This window comes from Podarcis tiliguerta (genome assembly GCF_965153285.1).
Source record: "Podarcis tiliguerta genome assembly, chromosome: 12".
NCBI lineage: Eukaryota > Metazoa > Chordata > Lepidosauria > Squamata > Lacertidae > Podarcis > Podarcis tiliguerta.
In genome coordinates this window covers 36,841,429-36,863,705 of record NC_139545.1, presented here as the reverse complement: position 1 = coordinate 36,863,705, position 22,277 = coordinate 36,841,429, and the positions used below count along the sequence as shown (strand labels likewise).

General features: G+C 42.4%; 1 protein-coding gene across 2 annotated transcripts in view; it reads right to left on the bottom strand.

The window, feature by feature from the left end:
* Positions 1 to 5,262: 5,262 nt before the first annotated feature.
* The window catches only part of MALRD1 (MAM and LDL receptor class A domain containing 1), a 215,766-nt gene continuing 198,751 nt past the window's right edge, over positions 5,263 to 22,277 (bottom strand). Inside the window, exons 40-43 of one of the 2 annotated variants that reach the window (XM_083405973.1) lie at positions 16,655 to 16,718; positions 12,417 to 12,482; positions 9,542 to 9,638; positions 5,263 to 7,662 (exon numbers count right to left, since the gene is read on the bottom strand). In XM_083405973.1, the coding sequence (XP_083262099.1) occupies positions 9,555 to 9,638; positions 12,417 to 12,482; positions 16,655 to 16,718 (214 nt within the window). In that variant the 3' untranslated portion in view covers positions 5,263 to 7,662; positions 9,542 to 9,554. Of the gene's footprint in view, positions 7,663 to 9,227; positions 9,639 to 12,416; positions 12,483 to 16,654; positions 16,719 to 22,277 lie in introns of those variants that run through there. The other variant, XM_083405974.1, reaches the window with a different exon arrangement.

Genomic DNA, 22,277 nt, shown 5'->3' with positions numbered 1-22,277 from the left:
AAAATCAAATTTAGCTTTGTCAAGGAAAAGAGAGCTTTTATCTCATGAAACAGACAGGTCCAGATCAGAAATATAGAAAACCTGATAGAGTGAGCATCTTTAGGTTTTAAAATGCTAAGATGTTTTTGTTTCCACCATGCATAAGTAGGGGGAGGTAGAAGATAGAAGCAAGCACACATTGCCTACAGATGCTAATTTCCTGAAGGCAACCATTCCGGTTAATGTTGAAAACTACCCAGGTTCAACTTGCAGCCATTGATGTTTGAAAGCAGGCTTCCTTGCTTGGCCTGATTTATTTCTAGTCTACCTCTCTGTTAAAGATCTGATCAGCAACTAGTGGCTAATTTTACACCTCGGACAGTTTTATGGGGCCCTGCCCTTTAGATGGTAGCAAGTATGACTTCAAAATGTGGTAAGCCAGCTCTGCTCCATATAGTGGCCACCTTCTCGTTCTGCTGCCCCAGAGGGACCCTGGAATTCTGTCTCAAAATCCTCACCTGACAACATCACTGCCAGTTGTGCTATTTAGCTTATCTGTCCAGGGTTGCTTTTGTGGGGTTTGTGCAAATCTTTGCTTGAGCTACAGCCATTAGAACAGGAGCATGACATGGGCTGGTTGAGGTTGCGGCTGATACTCATTTGGAATAGTGGGGCAGAAGGCGGAGAAGCCAACAGTAGGTGGAGCCAGAGCCAAGGCCAGGCAGAAGCCAACTCCCTCGAGTTTTTGCCCTCTTCTTCCCCGCTGAATTCTATAATGGGAACACTGAGACAGAGGAGGAGGCAGCTGTCCGCAAGGGCCACCCTCTGGCATTAGTAAGAAGGGAGACAGTTGGGGGCCAGTTGGATGAGCTTCCATTGGTTGTTCATGCAATATGGACAAGGAAGGGGAAGATTTTCAGCCTCTCATTAGTACAGGCATGTCCAATCCAACAGGTAGGTCATGATCTACCAGTAGATCACTGGATGTCCGTGGTAGATCACTGGTAGATCATTGGCTCCCCCCAAAGAAGCTGAACTGTGGCTCCCCTAAAAAAAGCTCAACGTTCTACCTTCTCCCTGAAAAAACTCAAAAACTTTGACCTGAACTCCCAAAAAGGGGGTAGATCACTGCCAGTTTTTAATTCTGTGAGTAGATCGCAGTCTCTTGGGAGATGGCCACCCCTCGTTTCGGACATTTCAGCCTCTCTTCTTTCATAATCAAATATAAATAGGTGCTGTAGATGTGCACCATAAAGCTGGCCATTGAATGTATAATTATACATTCTGTTTGACTACAGGGTCTACCTGTTTCTCTTATTTTTTCTAAGCACCACTGCTTTCCCATCAAAGAGTGGCACAATGTACCAATAAAGTGTTTCTAACGATGCCGGCGGCACCTTAATCTGCAGGGTGCTTTCTCTTTTTAAACTGCCTCTCTATCAACTTTCTATAACCATAGATTATAGAGAGGGATAAAAACACATGTTCTACATAAGGCGCCGTGCATACAAAGTAATAAATACTGTATATGTGAATTGCAGGTTCTTTGCCATTTGTGCTCCGAAGGAATGGGAAGTATAATAGAAACAAAATTCAGCCACTGACTAGCGGATGTGCAGTAGAGAGACTCCATTATCTGAACTGCATTATCTGAAAAACAGGCACAAAACCCTCTGGGCTCCTTTCTCTGCAGAGATGAGCCTCCATTATATTCAGTGACGGTATATATTACCACCAGAAGGATGGTTACAGCATCTTTCAGTTACCTCTGCACCATCCCTAGTCATCTCAGGTTGTTTTCCCTTCCTCATCCATGAAAGCCCTGACCAAATAAAAAAAGATTTCACAGTGCTTTGAAAGCAGGTTGCACATGTGAGGAAGCTTTGGGCTTCCATCCCTCCTTCATCATATGCAGATGAACTGAACTTTAGTCCAAACTGAGGATCACACAATCAAGCTACTCTTTCTCCTTAAAATAATAGGTTGCATGATGAGTGGGCCCCAGTGGTGACTGGTACCCACTGGTAGGGCAGAAAGCAGGGAGACCAACATTAGGTGGCGCCAACAACATCTGGAAAAAAACCTGTTCGTTACAGATTTTCATAATAGAACACTGCCTGGAGAATGTGCATTTTGCCCACAGAATGTACAAAATGCAGTTGAGATATGTTCTGTCCCTGAGGCCTGTTAAAGATTATGCATATTGACAAAGGAAGGTACAGTATGCTGAGTCCTCAAAGCTTTCTGGGGATTATACACAATGGCAGGAGGACGTACAAAATTTAGTTGATACAGTATATGGACATTTTCCAAAAACCTGCTGGAGATGATGCATATTGACCAGGCAATGTGCACAATTCCCTCTTCATGGCTGAGTTACGTGCACATTCTCCATGAGGCACAATAGCAGGTTGTTTTGCAAACTAACTGCTCAACTGACATTCCCTCTAACATAAATGCAAGGTGAATACTGGGGCCTGTGCACATGGGAGTATTCATGCTGTTTCCATAGTAAGTAAGCAAATTTTTATTTATACCCAGCCCTCCCTGGCCAAGACTGGGCTCAGGGCGGCTAACATCAAATATCAAATACATTAAAGCACAATCAAACAATTGGTTAAAATACAATTTAAAAAATAGAATCAGGATAAAATTAAATGACTGCCCACAAATTACAACCATAGGGGTCGGGAACCTCAAGTATTCATCAGGGCCAGCTATCCATGTTGGTCCCACATGAGCTGATAAAAGGACCAAAGAGTAGTCTCTTTCGAACATTAGGCCTGGGTGATGTATCAATCCATTGTCCAGGGTTGATGTGAGGGCCAGAGTGCAATGGCGCCTTCACCCGGTGGTATATTATAGGTGGGGCTTGCCTGCTGGTGCCTTACCTTCCATCTCTGGCTGCCTCCTTTCTCCCTGCGCTGGGCACTGTTCCACCCTGGCACCTTGCGTGGTGGGGACTGATGCTCCTTGTTCCTCTCTCTGTGCACCAGGGACTGATGGTGGAGGGAGCTGCTGCAGGTTCATCCCGGTGCCCAGCAGGGCCAGGGCCGATGCGCCTTCCTTTTCAACATTGTGATGTATCACAATAGCATGATGTTTATCTGATGATACATCGCAATGTTGAAAAGCTGATATTGCCAAGTCTTATTCAACATATGCCCCTCAGGCAAGCCCAGTGGACACAGTGAGGGGATAGTATTCTCCACAATTACAGTGGTACCTCGGGTTAAGTACTTAATTCGTTCCGGAGGTCCGTTCTTAACCTGAAGCACCACTTTAGCTAATGGGGCCTCCTGCTGAAACTGTTCTTAACCTGAAGCACCACTTTAGCTAATGAGGCCTCCTGCCGCCGCTGCGCCGCTGGAGCATGATTTCTGTTCTCATCCTGAAGCAAAGTTCTTAACCCAAGGTACTATTTCTGAAGCGTATGTAACCCGAGGTACCACTGTATTCCTCCCAAACCTGTTGCCATACCAAAATTGGAAGAGCATGAATTAAAGGAGAGGAAGTAAGAGTGAATATATGCCAACTATTAATTAGGAGTAACAAGAAACACCGTAAAGGAAAAGCAATAAAGAAATAAATAATAAATATGCACTTCTCATTGTGCATTAAATAAAGCAACAGTAGAAGTCGATAGAATCAGTGGCAAACACACATGTCCTAGGCAAATGGAACAGGAACATGAGTGAGATTGGTGAAACCAACAAGTATGATGAGAGATAACCAGGACCAAAGCCACAAAGGCATTTAAAAATGAATCAAAGTAGTTTTATGTTCAATCCAATAAGAAAGAGGGAGCTAATGCAAAGCTGCAGATAAAGGAAAAGAGCAACCAAACTGAAAAGAAAGGAAACTTCAATAAGCAGAAGAAATCACAACAGGTATTAAAGGCTGCAGAGAAGAGGGAAACCATGTTAATGAACATTACAATAACAGGAGGTCCATGGGCCTCTGTCATGAACTGGCCGAATGATGGGGAGGAAGAAGAGGAGAAAGTAGATCCTGATGAGGGTTGTAGCTGGGCCTGGGACACACCGGGGCAAGCAGGGGATGGAGAAGGAAGTACTCACAGGGTGACAGAGGGTGGCGAGGGGATGGGGGTCAGTGAAAAGGAAGCAGAGTCAGAGGGGCCCCTGTCCCCACAAACATGGCAGGCTCTGAGGCGTGGGGAGCAGCAGGATGTCTGAGGCAGGCTGTGGCAGGCAATGGCCCACAGCCCAGCTCCTTAGTTGGCCAGGTGAGGCACACTAGCTCTGGGAGGAGGTGTGTGATTCCTCAGCTGGAGTCGGCTTGAAACAAGTGAGGGTCACATGCCTTGTCAAGCCCAGATGCGGCAATCAGCATGCAAAGTACAAGTGGGAAGCAGAGCTGAGATGCTGTGTCTGTTCAGCTGCCCATGTGGCTGGACATTGACTTGGGTGCTCCTGGACCTCTATGGGACTGGGCTTTGGGTTTGACTCTGGACTAGGTTTGTTATATTTTGCAGAGCAAAAAAGGGGACACTATGACAGCCATTCAAAGCAAGTAAATGGAATTTGTCTCAAATTTTACCCCTGACCTGACGTGACCTGGGGGGAAAAAGGCACATGGGAACCCTACTCTGGACTGTATCCTGACTGCTAGATTTCAGACTTGGCTACTTGGATTGACCCTGGACTGTGTTTCCTGACCTTTGAACTTTAGCCTTTGCTTGCATGGATTGACCCCCCCCTGACTTTGAACTTTGAACTTGGTAGGCTGAGTAGGCCAGGGGCTCAGTACAGCCTCTGGACAACTGGAGCCTAGTTTAAACTGACCCAAGCATTGCTGAATGCCTAGATCAGGGTAAATATATATTTAGGTCCAAACTGTTCAGTTACGAAGCTTGGATCTGAGGAGCAACTGATACCATCACCACACTGACAAATAATTTGTTTCTACTGTAGCAAGGCTCTTCTCATAAATTGATTCAAATATGGTTTATATTTCAGTAAAATGTAAACAGTTGTCATCTGTTGGTTTTTTGTTTTTTTTAAATACCATTTCCTCACCGTTAAAATATTCAGTCCCAAAGCATTTAGAAACTTACACCATATTCCAAAGAAAAGGTTAGGAGGAAGACAGCACGTCCCAAATGAGATTATACTGTTCTTCCTTTCTCAAAATCTGACTTCATTAGTTCAACTGCTGCTAGAAAGATTTAACTTGCATGAAATATTTTTATATGCCACATCTCTTAAGGACTTTGTAACTTAGAGACATTTCTTTAAAAAAGAGAGAGAGTTTATGGACTGCTTTTCATAAACTAGCTATAAATTTATTTATTTAAAAGAACTGTAGTTTAAATACAGCCACCAGGGCTGCAACACATTTTCTTCACACAGACCAACAAAAATTCTTTTTATGGACATTGAAGAATACAAAATTTATCCTATGTAGGAACAGGATCTACAACCAGAGGGTAGATCTACCACCTCAAGATGGACTTTGCTTTTTGAGGGTTATAACCAACTATATGCATATCCCTATAAAGACTTATGGATCAGGCTTCTTCATTAGTCTGAGCAACCAAGAGACTTGCTCTCGTGGCCTGCCTTTTCCTCTCCCGTCCAGGAACGAGGGCCTGCTGTATTTTCTTTCTGAGCACCCTGAAAGAGACATTTTCCTCATTGCACTGAATTTTCTTTGTCCCTCTCAGAATGTGTGGATCCTGTCATCTGTGTGTGAGTTAACAGCCAGATAGCTTACCTGATTCATGTACAGAAATTGTTTTCATGTTATCATACATCTTGGCCATTAGCAGTTCAGAAAGCTGGAGCTGAAATTGAATTATGCTGTCATTTGACAAGTTCAAAACAAAAATGTCAGGCAAGGGGCAAATATTAAGCTCATGTGTGTTTCATATGCAAGTGAGCTGCAGCCTTTTGTTCTTTCTGAGAGATGAGGAAATGTGTGCCTGGTATATGTAGATTTTTTTGTGGATTTGCATTCCCTACCCCCTTTCTCCTCTGTTATAACTGGTTTTTTCCTGGCAGCCCAAAGAGAAAAACGTTGCTTTTTCGGAAGGCCGGAAGGCCTTGAGTCTAGTGAGAGACTTGCTCAATTTGCTTGACATCTTTTCATTAATTACAACAGAAATTGGATCAGGGCCTAAGTGGCCACCTAAATGGCTTTATAATGCATTGGGACATGGGAGAAAAGTGAAAATGGTTGTAGAAACTATATCTCCTAATTTTCCTAAACTGTTATATATGTCCATTTGCTAACTTAGGCTGCCTAATCATTTCCTCCTTGCACAGAAGACTTGAGACAGCAGAAACAGATAGTTCATCATCAGTGTGGTCTAACACAGCTTGCAAAATACACTGAGGGTAGCAGTGTTGGCTGTTCATCATCATCATCATCATTTGTACAGCACTTTCAAAATATTTCACATTCATTATGTATCTGGTTCCAATCCATCGGAATCCTGGAAGCCATGACTCAGGTTTGGGGCAAGTTCTCTTTGGTGAGAGAACAGCAGCGGTTGGAGAAGGTAATAAACAAGAACTGAAACATACACACAAATGTTCATAGGGCAGATGAAGAAGTAATGCACTGAGGTATAAAAATAAAATGCGATCAGTACAACTGAAACAGTAGTAGCCCCAAAAGAGGAGAGGAGGAAGCACAGTAAAAACACATACCCCCAAACGCCAAATACACAATAGGAAAGGCACAAGACCAAGATAAGGAAGGTAACTCAAGAGAGAATGAGACAGAACTGCAGGTAGGATTGGACTGAGGCAAAGGATGGGTCCTTCGCTGGAGAAGAGGCAAAAGGCTTCAGTGGACTCTGTTGTTCTATCCAGTAGGAGGCATCATTCCTATGATTAATGTCACCCAGCAATCTCAGGTAAAGCATATTTTTCAAATTTATTATGTGCTAACGTCAATAGATCTAGAGCACTCGGTGTCTCAAATCTTGCTCTAACTTTTGCTGGGAAGGGGAAATCAGTATGCAGTTCATGGTTTTGATACACAAGCCGATAACAACAAATCTTGTGGCAGCATTGCATTTTTTCTTTTCAATTCTTTGTCATATGCCTCAAAAGGAAACACAAGGCAGGATCCAGACAATTGCAAGTACAGTGCTGCTCAGACAATGAAGTATTTCCACCTTCCTAGTGTACCCCACTGTATCTTCTTTAGATCAGGAGACCTTTCATGATGGCATAGGATGCAACACGGGGGCTGCCACTGCATATACAAGGTGGGTGGTGGAAATCAGAGGCCTCCTCTTGCGCAAGCTAAACTGCCTTTCACTCGCAGAAAGAGCTCTCTGGATCACAGCCATTGTGGTGGCAAACTTCAAATGAAGAGACTCCTCAATAATCAGTGTCTCCTTGGCCTTCTAGAAATACTGCAATGGCTGTTTACCTAATTGAGGTTTCATGTACATGAGCAGTGAACACCAAGGTAAAGATTTCATCTGAAAATCCATTTGGATGGGCACTCTGCTTGTTGGAAGCTGGTCATGCACAGGATGATGCTGGCAATGCCTCTGAGAAGAGAATGTTCACACTGGAACAGAGAAGCTTGCTGGCACCCTTCTTGGTTTGAAGGCAGAGGAGAGACTGACTTTCTTAAATAACAGTGGTCCATTTCTAAGGAGATTGCTTCCATTGGACTGTCAAGGATGAGGCAGTTGTCATTCTGGAAATATAAATGCATCTTTTGTTCTTTGTGCAATAAGTGTATTGAACAATGATTGCAGGATGGGAGAGATGAAAGCAGTAAAGCACCTATTATATTTCTTTCTTTCTTAAAAAGATGCTATCTAAATGCAAAAACTGAAGATGATTTCAGGTAAAAGTCCCACCTTGCTGCAGGGCTAGTCCAGAAGAATGACAGATCTCATTTCCTGTGACAGGAAACAGCTATAAAAATAGCACTTTCCAAAAAAAAAAAAAAAAATCCATTCAATTTCTGTATTCAGTTGAATAGGAATCTATTTTTTAAGTTGTGTATCTGTGTGGTGCACAGCATCCAGCAGTAACATTGCTTAATTGGGTTGAGTAATACAATTATTAGGGGACGCGGGTGGCGTTGTGGGTTAAAGCCTCAGTGCCTAGGGCTTGCCGATCGAAAGGTCGGCGGTTCGAATCCCCGCGGCGGGGTGCGCTCCCGCTGTTCGGTCCCAGCGCCTGCCAACCTAGCAGTTCGAAAGCACCCCTGGGTGCAAGTAGATAAATAGGGACCGCTTACTAGCGGGAAGGTAAACGGCGTTTCCGTGTGCGGCTCTGGCTCGCCAGAGCAGTGATGTCACGCTGGCCACGTGACCCGGAAGTGTCTTCGGACAGCGCTGGCCCTTGGCCTCCTCGAGTGAGATGGGCGCACAACCCTAGAGTCTGTCAAGACTGGCCCGTACGGGCAGGGGTACCTTTACCTTTTTAATACAATTATTATTATTATTATTATTATTATTATTATTATTATTATTCCCACAATTCAACCTTTGCTCACATTGTGGGGAATATGCCCAAAGAGTAAAGACAGCTGCCAAATAACTGAGGGTGGTTTAAACCAGGGATGGCTAACCTGTTGTCTTTCAGATGTTGTTGAACAAAACTCCCAAAATTCCTGTCCATTGGAAATGCTTGTTGGGTCTGATGGACACTGGAGTCTGACTTAAACATCCAGAGGGCCACAGGTTATCTACCCTTGATTTAAATATGTCTAGAATTCCAAGCAAATCTTACTTACTCATTTATAACCTACCTCCCTTCACCCAACCTAGAACTCAAGGTGGTGTATGCAATGTTCTCATTCCCCCTTTTATTCTCACAACCACCCTGTAGATCTTGGGAAAGTTGATTGGCCACTATCTTCGTAAGCAATCAAATCACACTGATCATATGCTCTGCAGAGCTTCCAGCTTCAGTTCACCATTATCCCTTGCATTGCAACAACTAAAACAGGGGCTGAGATTGCATGGAGGTTGTGGCTGTGTTTGATTCGCTAATGGGCCATGGGTCTGACAAAGTGACACAAAATATGTGAGTTTTCTTTCAAGTAAACCTGTTGCATTTACAGCTTACACACAGGAAAAGTACCTCAATTTAAGAATGAGTCGGTTATAATCTCTTGGATTTCACTGAAGGTTGAGACAAATGCAACCTTTCAAGTTCTAGAATTTAACATTATGAACAAGTTTGAGTCACTGTTTTTCAATAAAAGCAGAGAGAGAAAAGGCATGCCAAGAAAAGCCCAAATCCTGCTTTTGATTAAGTGAAACTTTTATTTATTAATCAACTGGAATTTGAACTGTTCAACCATGTAGTCAGTTGAAAACTAAAGTTACCAAGAGTGTTCCTTGCCAACATAAATATCACGTACGGCTATGCTTTCCCATGTGGGTGGATGCTATTTTGAATGAAGTGTTATTTGGAGAAGGTAATTATTCTAATATGAAAAATCATTCCATTTTCATTCAAGTGACTAATGCTATGCCATCCTTCAATTTGATTTTAGAAACAGAAAAACACCATGGCAAATGAATCTGCATAAAGTTTCTGTCTTGTTTTATACCCACTTCCAGAGACATCTCATAGCGTCTGCTCTTTTCCTGTTGTTGTGCCATATAGAGGGTTGGCAAAGGAAGCGGCCATGATGTCATTACTGCGAAACAGCTGAAAGAAGGGAGGAATAAGAAGTTATTTCAAAACAAAGTGTCAAATTGCAATAAAGTATAACCACAGCAAATGAGATTTCTAAATAAAATGAAAACTAATTTCAGAAGAGAAGTTCATATAAGTTACTGCCAAGAATGGGCAAACATGTTGATTTCAGTTTCTCATTTCTCCACATTTGCGCATCAGCTTGTAATTGGCTCCCAGTACGTTTCCGAGCACAATTCAAAGTGTTGGTGCTGACCTGAAGGAGCGTCTCCACCCCCATCATTCTGCCTGATTATTATTATCATCATCAGGAGGGATGGGAGGTCAGGACTCTGCAGGGAAGTTGATGGGACTCATAGATGCCAACTCCCTGGGGCCCTGGGTGCCCGAGCACCCACAAAATTCCCCATAAAGGGGTTGGGTACCCACAAATTTCAGTGCTAGGGCTGTACACGCTGCACGACACCCACGGCCCTGAGCACCCATGATCCCAGGGCCAAGTTGGCACTCCTGATGGGACTACTATGTTGACTCTGCTAGTGCATTTATGCAGCCCCAGCCTCATTGACACCTCCCTCTCCCAGTAAATGGCAGTGATAGCATTTCAAGGAGGCTATTCTTGTGGCTCTTGGTCACCAGGGAAACTGCCACCAGGAATTGCCTCAAGAATCTTTCCCCTGCTACCCACAGCCTCTATATCTTTTTCATTACCCTGTTGTGTAAGCCACCAATTTGCATGTAGGAAGTACACATGCAAAGAATTATCCAATTCATTTTAACACCAAGGCTACTCCACACAGGCAATGAGAAGCATGTACAAGAGTGAACTGAATACAGAGCTGGGTTGTAAACCTGGAAGCACAGACTGATTATGATATGATAATGTTTCATTTCAGTCTTTTATATAGTTTCAAAACTTGACATTCTTGCTAATTAGGGCAACCAAGCAGAAGGTCCCAGGATCAATCCACATTCAGGTAGGCTTGGGAAAGAAGTGTCTGAAACCCTGGAAAGCACTGCTAGACAGTGTTGACAATACTGAGCTTCCCATGTTCCTGAATGCAAAAGAGAACAAGTCTCCCCCATCCAAAATAGGTATGTAGAAGAGGGATCTTTTTCCAGCAGGTGTAGTTTATGGAACTGAAATTCTCTCTTCTACACTACTGTTAAAGGTGCAGAAGCCCTCTCCTGTTTTGTACCCTATAGCTGATGTGGCTGATGGGACATGGTTCTGTATCATATTTTCTAAATCTTTAATAAGATTATTGATAGATTTTATTTTATTTGGTACTTAAATGGATGTGGAAGAAAAGCCACACTGTGCATATTTACTCAGCGTACAAGAAGATGAATGTCAACCTCCAGGCAATGCACTCTTGTGTTTTAGTCATTGCAGACTGTTTCTAAAGCAACTGCCTTGCTGATAAGGGTAAGGTTGCCTGCTGTACAGCTTTGAGAGGAGTAATGGAGGATTGCATAGCTGAACTGAGCATCCTGTGGTGAAGCTTCTGGGCTTGGGCTGCCAGGCTCCATGTGGGGAAACTCGAGGATTATGGAAAAAGAAGAATGCAGCCATCACTCGATTTTTGGAAGATTCTGGAATTTATTTGTGATCTTACCAAATGCTTGCTATATTTGATAAGAAACACATGATATCATCCTTTTAAAAAGACACAAGGTCAGATCCAGGCTAAGTTTGCTGCATGTTTCAGTGAGTTTCAGTGGGAACTATGTACAGTACAACTATCACTTTCAACCGGTTGTTGCAAAATGTGGTGGTATCAACTCTGCTACTGAAGATCGAAGAATGAGGCAAATATAAAAGTCCATACCCAGATACTCATGATGCAGAACTGTGCTTTGCAAATCAGCCTGGCCAGGCTAGCTAAGTACAGAGCCATTCATGCACAATGGTGACCCAAGGGCTGAGACATAGGGGGCCATGGGCAATGCAAGAGAACTGTCCTTCCCCACGCCTGGCTCTGGGGAGTAGACAGAGACAGGAGAACTGGCAGGTTGCCAGGGTGACGTGTGTGTGTGTGTGTGTGTGTGTGTGTGATGTCACAAAAAAATGTCATTTTTGAAATCTAAAGATGTCCTGGGCACAAGAAGGAGAAAGTAGGCAGAACTCTATGCAGTGCAGACTGAGAGGCGCAACTGATTGCTGCTTTGGATGCCAAGCTAGCTGAAGCTACAAGAGGGGCAAGATATAATGTTCTGCACCCCCTATACTGAACACTTTAGGTTTAAATATTTGTAAAATAAACCATATTTCTTAAGTCACGACAGTCTCTGTCCCATCTTGACTCCCAATGGAAACATGACTCTGGGTAAGTGCCTGGAACCCCATGGAATCTTGCTCCCGCTTGGGAGGGATTGGGAATGGCACGCACCCTTCGTAACACTGTTCTACATTAATAAACTTTTTCTTTTGCATGAGCAGCTTAGACATATGCAGGTACTCAATGCAAGAAGCGCACCAAGGTGAACAAAGTTTGACCGGGTCAGAACCTCTAGAACCCATATTTAAATCCATTGAAAATGGATTCCTGCTCCATCTTTACATATGAACCACTTTCTTAGCAAAGTAGCTGATGAAACCAAACTACTGTATTAGTATTCTTGCAACAATTAGCAAATGTACACAAGGCTTTTATATGCAGCCCTGAGCAGTTTCAGAAGGATGAACTCCTCATCTACCGGCCGTGGATTGGAATCATTTTAACAATTCATTCTAGGGCACATAATTCTTTCAGAAAGCATTTTTAAAAGAACACTATTCACACCTACCTCCTGCTGTGCCTGCCACGGAGAAACACTGATCTGAACTCCCAGTGAGGCAGCATACTCTGTAGACTACAAAAGAGACAGGCATTAGCTTCGGGCCAACCTTTTTCAACAGTGAACAAAACAACAGTAATAGTGCCAACTCTATCAGTCCTAAAGCTTGCAGCTTAAAAAAAAAGAAAATAAAATACTCATATCATAAGCTGCCTAGGGAACCTGGTGTTATTTTTAGGAGAGTGCTAGCAAAGCCTCTTGGATTGCTGCGTGGGTCTGGTAAACTTTCTGAATGCACATATTGCTAAAACCAGAAGAGCCAATGGCAATACATTGACATACCAGTAATTGGTCTTCTGCTCGTTAGGACAGAAAATGGAAGGGAGATTTTAGTTTCCCAATCCTAAGACAAGCTGCAGTAGCAGGTAAGAAGTGAAGTTCCCCAAGGATCTCCATTGGCACCAGGAATTCTTAACTTGTCCATAAGTGACCTGAAGTTAGTGGTGGCTATGTTTGCAGATGACAACAAATAACGCAGGGGCAAACAAAAAAGGACCGCAAAGAGCTGGCAACTGTGGTTCAGTGTAGGTAAGTGTAACGTAATGGACATTGGGTCAAATAACCTTGACTCCACAAATATGCTGATGAGCTCTAAGCTGGTGTCCAACAGCTGTGGAAGCAAGGTGAATTCCATGCTAGGGGTCATTAAGAAAGGGACAGAAAATTAAAAAAATAAGAATATTGTGATGCCATTATGAAAATCTATGGTGTGACCACACTTGCAATATTGTATACAGTTCAGGCCACCAAACCTTGAAAGGATGCTGCCACGGAGCTGGCAAGAAGGAAAACTAAAATAACTGAAGGGTCTCAGCAGCTCAAATACAAGTACAGTGGTGCCTCGCAAGACGAAATTAATCCGCTCCGCGAGTCTCTTCGTCTTGCGGTTTTTTCGTCTTGCGAAGTACGGCTATTAGCGGCTTAGCGGCTATTAACGGCTTAGCGGCTATTAACGGCTTAGCGGCTATTAGCGGCTTAGCGGCTTTAAGAAAAAGGAAACAAACTCGCAAGAAGTTTCGTCTTGCGAAGCAAGCCCATAGGGAAATTCGTCTTGTGGAACGACTCAAAAAACAGAAAACTCTTTCGTCTAGCGAGTTTTTTGTCTTGCGAAGCATTCGTCTTGCGGGGCACCACTGTAAATAATTTTTAGTTTTTTTAGACATAGAGGGTAAGTGGAAACATGATAGAGGCTTATACATTTATGTCTGGTGTGAAGAGGTTTTGTCTTTCTCTCATAATACTGGGAGTTGGGGTCATACAATGAAGCTGAATTTTAGAAGATTCAAGACATAAAAGTAGTACTTCACACAGCACACAGTTAAACTAGGGAACCTGCTTCATAGAATCGTAGAGTTGGAATGGATCTCAAAGGCCATCTAGTTCAACCCCCTGCAATGCAGGAATCTGACAGATGGCCATCCAACCTCTGCTTAAAAACCTCCAAGGAAGGAGAGTCCATAGAATGTGGTGGTGGCCACCAACTTAAGTGGCGTTAAAAGGAGATTAGGCAAATTAAATGGCTCCTAGTCATGATGGCTATATGCCACCTCCAGGATTAAAGGCAGGATGCCTGACTATCAGTTGCTGGAGGAGCAACAGCAGGAGATGGGTATTGTCCTCATGCCCTCGTTGAGGGTTTCCATTAGGTACCTACTTAGCCAAAGCAGAGACATCACCTTGCGAACAAAGGTCTGTATAGTTAAAGCTATGGTTTTCCCAGTAGTGATGTATGGAAGTGAAAGCTGGACCATAAAGAAGGCTGATCACCGAAGAATTGATGCTTTTGAATTATGGTGCTGGAGGAGACTCTTGAGAGCCCCATGGATTGCAAGAAGATCAAGCCTATCCACTCTTAAGGAAATCAGCCCTGAGTGCTCACTGGAAGGACAGATCGTGAAGCTGAGGCTCCAATACTTTGGCCACCTCATGAGAAGAGAAGACTCCCTGGAAAAGACCCTGATGTTGGGAAAGATGGAGGGCACAACGAGAAGGGGACAACAGAGGATGAGATGGTTGGACAGTGTTCTTGAAGCTACCAGCATGAGTTTGACCAAACTGCAGGAGGCAGTGGAAGACAGGAGTGCCTGGCGTGCTCTGGTCCATGGGGTCATGAAGAGTCGGACACGACTAAATGACTAAACAACAACAACAACCTACTTAGCCACTGTGGGAAACAGGATCCTGGACTATATAGGTTTTTTTTGATCTGCAGGGCTCCTCTTATGCTCTTAGAACAGGGTGCTTATAATGGGGCATTTTAACAGCTATGGCAATGCTATGTCACAAAACATGCTTCCGGGCTGGCTATGCTCTGCTATTGGACAATCATTACAGGCAGTTACCATGTCAAAAATCCTTAGAGTCACAATGTCTGATTTGTCAATTGCTCATTAGAAATGCAGTGACATTTTTAATTCAGTGATCAGGTTCCTTACAATACATGCACCACAGATGCAGAGAAAGAGAAAGAGAGGGAGAGATGCTCTTTGAGTCCTATTAAACAAGGGCATAATTTTGAAGAAGCTAAGCATACTTAGATACTAATGAAATAAATGGTTCAGGCAGCCCAACCTACGCATGTTCACTTAGAAGTTCAACTTTGCACAATGAGACTTATTTTCCAAAAAAAAGGTGCACAGAATTGAACTCCCAGTTCAGTTCTTAAATCACACTAATTTTAATGAAACTTCTTCTAGATCGGCCTGAGTAACTTTCAAATATTTAAGGAAAACAAAAGGAATTCAATCAGAGCACCTTAGGCTATCTTAATTTGCACTGAAAAGATAGCTTCTGATTCTGACATCATCATGCTTCTATTTTTCAACCTGCCACTAAATGTATCCTGCCTGGATCTGTTTGAACAAACATAAGAGCGCAGAGATGAAATTGGAAGGACTGCAATGAGTGTATTTCTAACACAGACACAGACCTCTTACAAGTGAATGACAAAATTGCAACTGAATCAATCTAATCTAAAATCAGATGTGAGGAGGCTTTTACTGAAAGTAAGTGACACATCATGGTTAATTTTACTTAAGAGATGAGCAAAATCTTATCACATATTCATGAAAAGATAAAGGAAGTTTTGTTTGTCACTGCAACCCTGCACTGCAATGCTGATCAGAGCACGGCAGAGAAGATGCAATAAACTTAATTTGCTTCTTGATTCCAAATAGTTCTAGATAAAGTCCATTTCATTAGTTTTTAATAAATAGAGTTAATAACTATCACAAGTGGTTGCAAAGTAATTGTAAATGCAGTCAGAGGAACATCATAGAGATTTAACGCAGAGCAAAGTTTCTGGCCCATAGTGTTGTTTGGAGTTTGCCTCTATTTTTAGAAAGCACGAAGGCGATATGCACCAAATAGGTTCCTAATTCCATTTGTAGGGTTTTTCTAACAACAATAAGCTCTTTGCCACTAGCAAATGCGATTCGGGAAGCTCAAGCCAAAGAGTAAATTTTCTGCTACATTTGGTTTGCTCTCAGTACAATTTTGCTGCTGTACATATTTTGACACCTTGGTGACAGGATTAAAAAGAAGGCTGCACACAGCATTTCACGTTTCCGGAATTTCAGAGGAGTTGCACGAGTATCACAGGTGGAGTGAAGGAAATACTAGTCTTTTATGGATGCAACCCATCAAGCGCTACAGTTATACCATTGCCATATTTTGCAAATCAATGCATCCAAAAATGCCATACCAGGTGAGATGATTTTATCCAGTGTTGTCTGCTCTGCTTTACAGTAGTTACACAAGATTTCACTCCAAGGACTTTACTTACCATCTACTTTGTTTAATTGAAGACGCCAAAGATTGAACCTGCAAAGCATGTGTGATACCACTGCTACCCCCAGCTTCAGAGAGAATGTGAACAGAAACTCACGCTGGCGTCTCCTGTATTTACCAGCCTTCGGCAAAAATAATAACTGTGGCAGCAGAGATATTCCTAGCACTGAATTGCCTTCAGAGTAGAGTTTACCAGCATGCTGAGAGTAACGTTGCAACAGGAATCTGTTCACAACTGCCAGTAAGAAATGTCATAGTTTTGAAACGCTTGTATTCTCCATTTAAATACCTTCACTGAGGGATCCTCTCATTTCATTTGATGGACAATATACTGGGAAAACAATTGTAGGTTTATTCTATCCATTTCCACATGTGTAAGAAAGGCTGCTTCCACCCACCTTTACACTCCGTGCCTCATAAAGTGGGTTGTCAAATGCAGTTTTGAGGATCTCTTCCTGTTTCCTATAAAAAGACACAATGTCAAAGGCTACTGCATGTTGAGACTACTTTAGGTTACGAAGATGACAGGAGTCAAAGGGGAAACAAGGACTAAAATAAATTCAGATAAAATGATACCCTAGTAATTAGAATTATGCCATGGGAAATACAATAAAAATGGCTTCTTTTCCATCAAAGTGCTAAATTAAATGGACTTTCCAATCTTAGATCCTCCCCTGGAGGGGCAAAGAAGATTTTCATTGCATTCTAAATACCATTTGATGCAATTTGTGACCAAAAGGGTCACAATTTGAATATCATCATCATCATCTGAGCAAAACAATTTAATCCAAAACCTGTAATTCCCAAAGAAACATTCCAATGGAACAGAAAAATATCCCAGATGCCCACAAAGGTCTTTCAAGTTGTTCATCTGAATCAAATCCAAGGTATCGTTTTTACCTGCAAACCTTCTGCAAAAAAACCCTGAACCTGGTATTGGACCCTCTAAAGTTTCCCATATAAAAGAAAGCTCTATTTCTGCTACAGCTGCCAAAGTAATGATTAATTCTTGAAAGATTACAGTATATTCTTTTACATAACTACACAAGAAAATCAATGGATAAAAAGGGTATAGCTATTCCAGAAATATCTCAAATAATGTGGGAAATTCCCCCTCAGCCTTTTGGTTTTTTCATGTCTCTCCCCCCGCGCCCTGCCAATATTATGGAGATCTGCATTTAGCCTCATATGTCTCCAACAAAAATTACTTAGGCTAATATGAATTTTGTGTTGTTTTGCCAGACTTACATATCATTTTAAAATGTTTCTCACAGATTAGTAGCAATGGTCAGAATTCATTCCTTAACATTCTCTTACATTTTTGCTGTTATAGCAAAGTCTTTGCTCTGTTTTCCAGCACAGAAATCCTTCCCCAATAAATACGTTATAGATCTGACCTAAGAATGTGTGGTCTACTCATTGCAAGAGGGACAGAGAGCTTCAAAGCAGACTAAACAGGATTTGCAAAAAGGGTTTAATAACCTATATTCCATGCTATATTGCTGCTTAATTCTGAGAGTGTTTTTAACTCTGCTTGGAGCGCTCTCCTGCTTGAAAGTGTGCAAACACCTATGTTCTAATTCTAGGCATCCAGACGATTCTTTTGTTCATTATCCACATGGGGATCAAATCTATTTCCCCCTCCACAATATCTACATTAGAAAAAATGATGCATGGGGAAAGGAATAGCCACCTGTCTTTTAGCTCCATGGTCCTGATGAAATTCACCAACACCCTTCCCTAGTGCTGCTGGTTTTTAAAGAATTGTAAAGAGGTGGCAGATTGCTGATGTCTTTTATGGCCTGGCCTTCAGGACCAGCTGTTCATTATCAGAATCTTTAAAACAAAGCAGCTTCTTACTACTGAAACGAGTGTAATTTAGAACACCCTCCACCCCAATCCACACTTCTTCTTTTTTTAAAAGAAATCAGCTATGTTAGCAAAGGCAGTAACAAGCTCCCTAGTCGGAAAAGTAATAATCCATGTGTTGCTAGAAACCATCAATTGTGTGCAGAAATGGCTTGCATTGTGGTTCGGACAAAACAGCGGTTGAGTCAAAGTCACTTCAGTTAATTACATGGCTAAGACTCTAAAACCACATACCCCAACATTGTCCCACTGACCTTAAGGAGCCTTTTATTTGCAAAGCCATTTCAGCTGCCTTTGCCATTAAATGCATTGATTTAAATATTTTACCTGGACAGCCAAGTCTTAGGCTGCAACCCAGTGCACATGTACTGGGGAGTAAAATCCATGGAACCTCTCCCCCAGTCAACTATATAGGATTGTGTTCCTAGACTATCATGATGCAGAGGCTTCACATACTATAGGCAACCCCCTGTTTGTGCAGGGGCTGCATTCTGGGTCATTGTATGCTTCAGTGGTCAGGCATAAGCCCGTTCTGCCCCTGTTCCACCCCTGTTCCTCCCGCTTCCATAGCTGAAATGGCATGCACGAAATGATCACCATCTGTATTAGTACATTTGGGGTATGTATGTTTGTATGCAGTGCTTTTTTTCTAAAAAAATGTTTAGGGGTACTCTCATTTTCCTAAAAAGTAAAGGTAAAGGTACCCCTGCCCGTACGGGCCAGTCTTGACAGACTCTAGGGTTGTGCGCCCATCTCACTCAAAGAGGCCGGGGGCCAGCGCTGTCCGAAGACACTTCCGGGTCACGTGGCCAGCGTGACAACGCTGCTCTGGCGAGCCAGAGCCGCACATGGAAACGCCGTTTACCTTCCCGCTAGTAAGCGGTCCCTATTTATCTACTTGCACCCGAGAGTGCTTTCGAACTGCTAGGTTGGCAGACGCTGGGACCGAACAGCGGGAGCGCACCCCGTCGCGGGGATTCAAACCGCCGACCTTTCGATCGGCAAGCCCTAGGCGCTGAGGCTTTAACCCACAGCGCCACTCTCATTGAAATACTGCGCCTCAATGAGGGGCAGTTTAGCGATATGTGTACCCCTGTGTCTCCCCTAGAAAAAAGCACTGTATGTATGTATCTGACTATCAATCCATCCAAATTTGCCTCGTCTACTGAAGTTGACTAGAGACACATACCCTTCTCAACCATTACATCCTAGACCCATTCCCACCCCCCCACCACTGAAGATTTCTGTCAGCAATTTTACTTGCTATTTTTTTTAAAGAAAAAAACAAGAAGGCTCTTCTAAAAAGTCCCAAAGAGTAATTTGAGCTAATCTCATTCTTATAATGTTTACTTGTTGTCTGACATAATACAGACATTCCCCTTATTGGAAATAATAGCTCATGGTTAAAGTAATCAGCAATCTAGCCTTCGCAAGGTCTCACAATTATGAAGCTGTGTTGCCACTTTATAGCAAGAAGGAGAAAGCCAACCCACGGCCTGCAACTTGTCCAAAGTAATCAGAAAATAGGCCAGAATATTATACTCATTCATATTATCGTACTTTGTCTATGAAAGGAAAACAGAAAATAGTTCCAACTTAGCAAGGCTAGAGAGAAAAAGCAGGGATCAATTTGAAGTTTGGGGAGAAAATGCCGGTGGCCTGGATTTCTGGAGAAAACAAATGTTTAGTGAAAGAGTTCAGTCAGTTTTTAAAAATAGTAACCAAAAATACTGTTGAGAGGAAAACTTAAATCATATTGGATTGCCAATGTAGAACACATGGAGAACTGGTTTTTTTGTGCCCCCCCCCTGACTTATAATATATAGAGTTACAAATAATTTTTATGTAACATGCATTTCACAGCAGATATCTCATCCTTACCAACCAAAGTTGGAGACAGGCAATACAGATCACAAAAAAATTAATCAAGGATTAAAGAACTCCTAGAATAGCAATAAGCATTTGGGTGCCCTCTTATTGCTATTATTTTCTTGTACAATATCTCCACTCTTTCTTTTGTCCCAAGTCCTCAATGCAACTTGAGCCACAGCTCTGTGGAAGCCACTGTTCCAAATGACAATCCCATATGACTGGGGGGCTGTGTCTGATTGGGCAATCACTTAAGCCAGGACTGATTGAAAGGATCTTTCCCATTGAAACAACAGTCATCATCAATAGAGTAGCATAATTCATCTGCCCTCTTCAGCCAGATTGCATAGTTTCATGAAAAAAGGGTTCCCATGTGGCTGCAGCTACATTTAAAGAGAACCCTGGAGAGTTTTCTGCAAGATGTGTTGCTATTTACACAAGGAGAGACAAAATCCACACTATTCCAGGCCTGTCACATTTCTATGCCCCTGTTTTCCATGCGCAAAATTCTGTTTCTCATTAATGCTTTGACCTGAGTGGTATGGACTGATGTCTCAAGTTATCCATAACATTTTGCATTGTCCCAACCATCCCCTTGCTGCCTCAGAGCATAGTTTCAGGTGACCACATTCAAATTCAAGAAGAGGAAGAGTCATAGCTCTTGATAAAGCACAAATGTTGCATAGAATTTTTTAATTTAGGGTATTTTAACTTTTGTATGTTTCAAAGTATGGTTGTGATTTTTTAATTGATTTTACTGTTTTTTGTAAGCTGATCCAAGTTCTGCTGATCCATTTTCCATTTGAATCTGGGACTATGCTTCCCAAAGACCCTAATTTTGGTCTTGGAGTAATTCACAATGAGCTCTTCCCACTTGCAATACCTGCTGAAAGCTGTACGCAGATTGTTAAGACCTAATCGGGAGAGTAATAGTAGCAACACATCGGCATACAGCAGGCAAGATATCTTCCTATTACTAATTGATGGGGAGGGGGATTGCACCTGTGTTAGCTGTGGCACCATATCATTTATATAAAAGTTAAAAAGTGTGGGAGCCAATATGCAGCCTTGTTTCACGCCTCTTGATGTCCTGAATGCTTCCGAGAGACCTCCCTTTAAGCCCACTTTGACTCGTGTTTCAATACCACTATACAGTTCAAGAATTAATAATAATGGTTGTGGGTCTATATTAGCATTTGAGAATTTCTCCCACAGTCTGTTACGATACCGGTAGGTCAATGAAGGGAGCAAACAGGTTACATTTGCTTTGACTGATATATTTGTTAACAATATGAGACAGTGTAAAGCACTGGTCAGTAGTGCTATATAGTGTGGACATTATGGAACTGGATGGTCCAATGGCCTGACTCAGCGTAAGGCAGATTCCTGTGTTCCTAACCTAGTGTACAATTCCTTTGTGCACAAGGATTCAGCCCCTCCATTGATGTGAATCAGGATCCTACATCTTGCTGCACACAGATCTCTGCACCAGGTTGCTCATGTAGGAGGACAAAGTAGGAGAAAGCTTGCTGTCATCTGAGATATGGAGAAGCCAGCCCCTACTCCATCTCACCTTCACTTGAGATGTCACCTAATAAGCAAGAAAAACCCTTTGAAGTGTGTGTGTGGGGGGGGATGCCAACCAACCTATGAAATAAACTGACCCCTCAGATACAAACTTTCAAAGGTGCACAAAAGGTTCCATAAATATAACTAACATGCTCTTTTATCAGTGCAAAGTTCTGCTGTGCACAATTTGAGCTGGGGAAAAAGGAATCTTATTTATTCCATTTATTCCATTCAGCTGATGAAACATGGGTCAAGATAGACTCCAGTCAAGTCAAGTGGCGCTTTTGTTGATTGGCTCAGAAATCCTGTACCTTTATATTTCTTGCTTGATTAGGCTCTTAATACATAGCCAGGTCCACCTCCTTCTACACTTCACTTCTTCCTCAGGCACTTTCTGCCCTTTTACATCATTTTCTACTGGGGGTCTCCGTATCGCTCATTATTGCCACTCCCATCTCAAAGGACAAATGGTTTTGTTGTTTGCTTCTGAATAGCAAAAGAACATTCTATGCCGTTTCTTTGCATTCTGTCACACACATAGTCACAAACATATAATATGTGTCAAGGCATGTCCTTTGGGGAAAAGACTAAGGGGACTATGAATTAAAGCTCTCTTAGCTAGATGGTGAAGCAGATTTCTAGCTGACAATAAATGATTTTGAAGAAACTATAAATAGATAAAAGTGATTATTCAGAGAAGAAGATAATATGTGC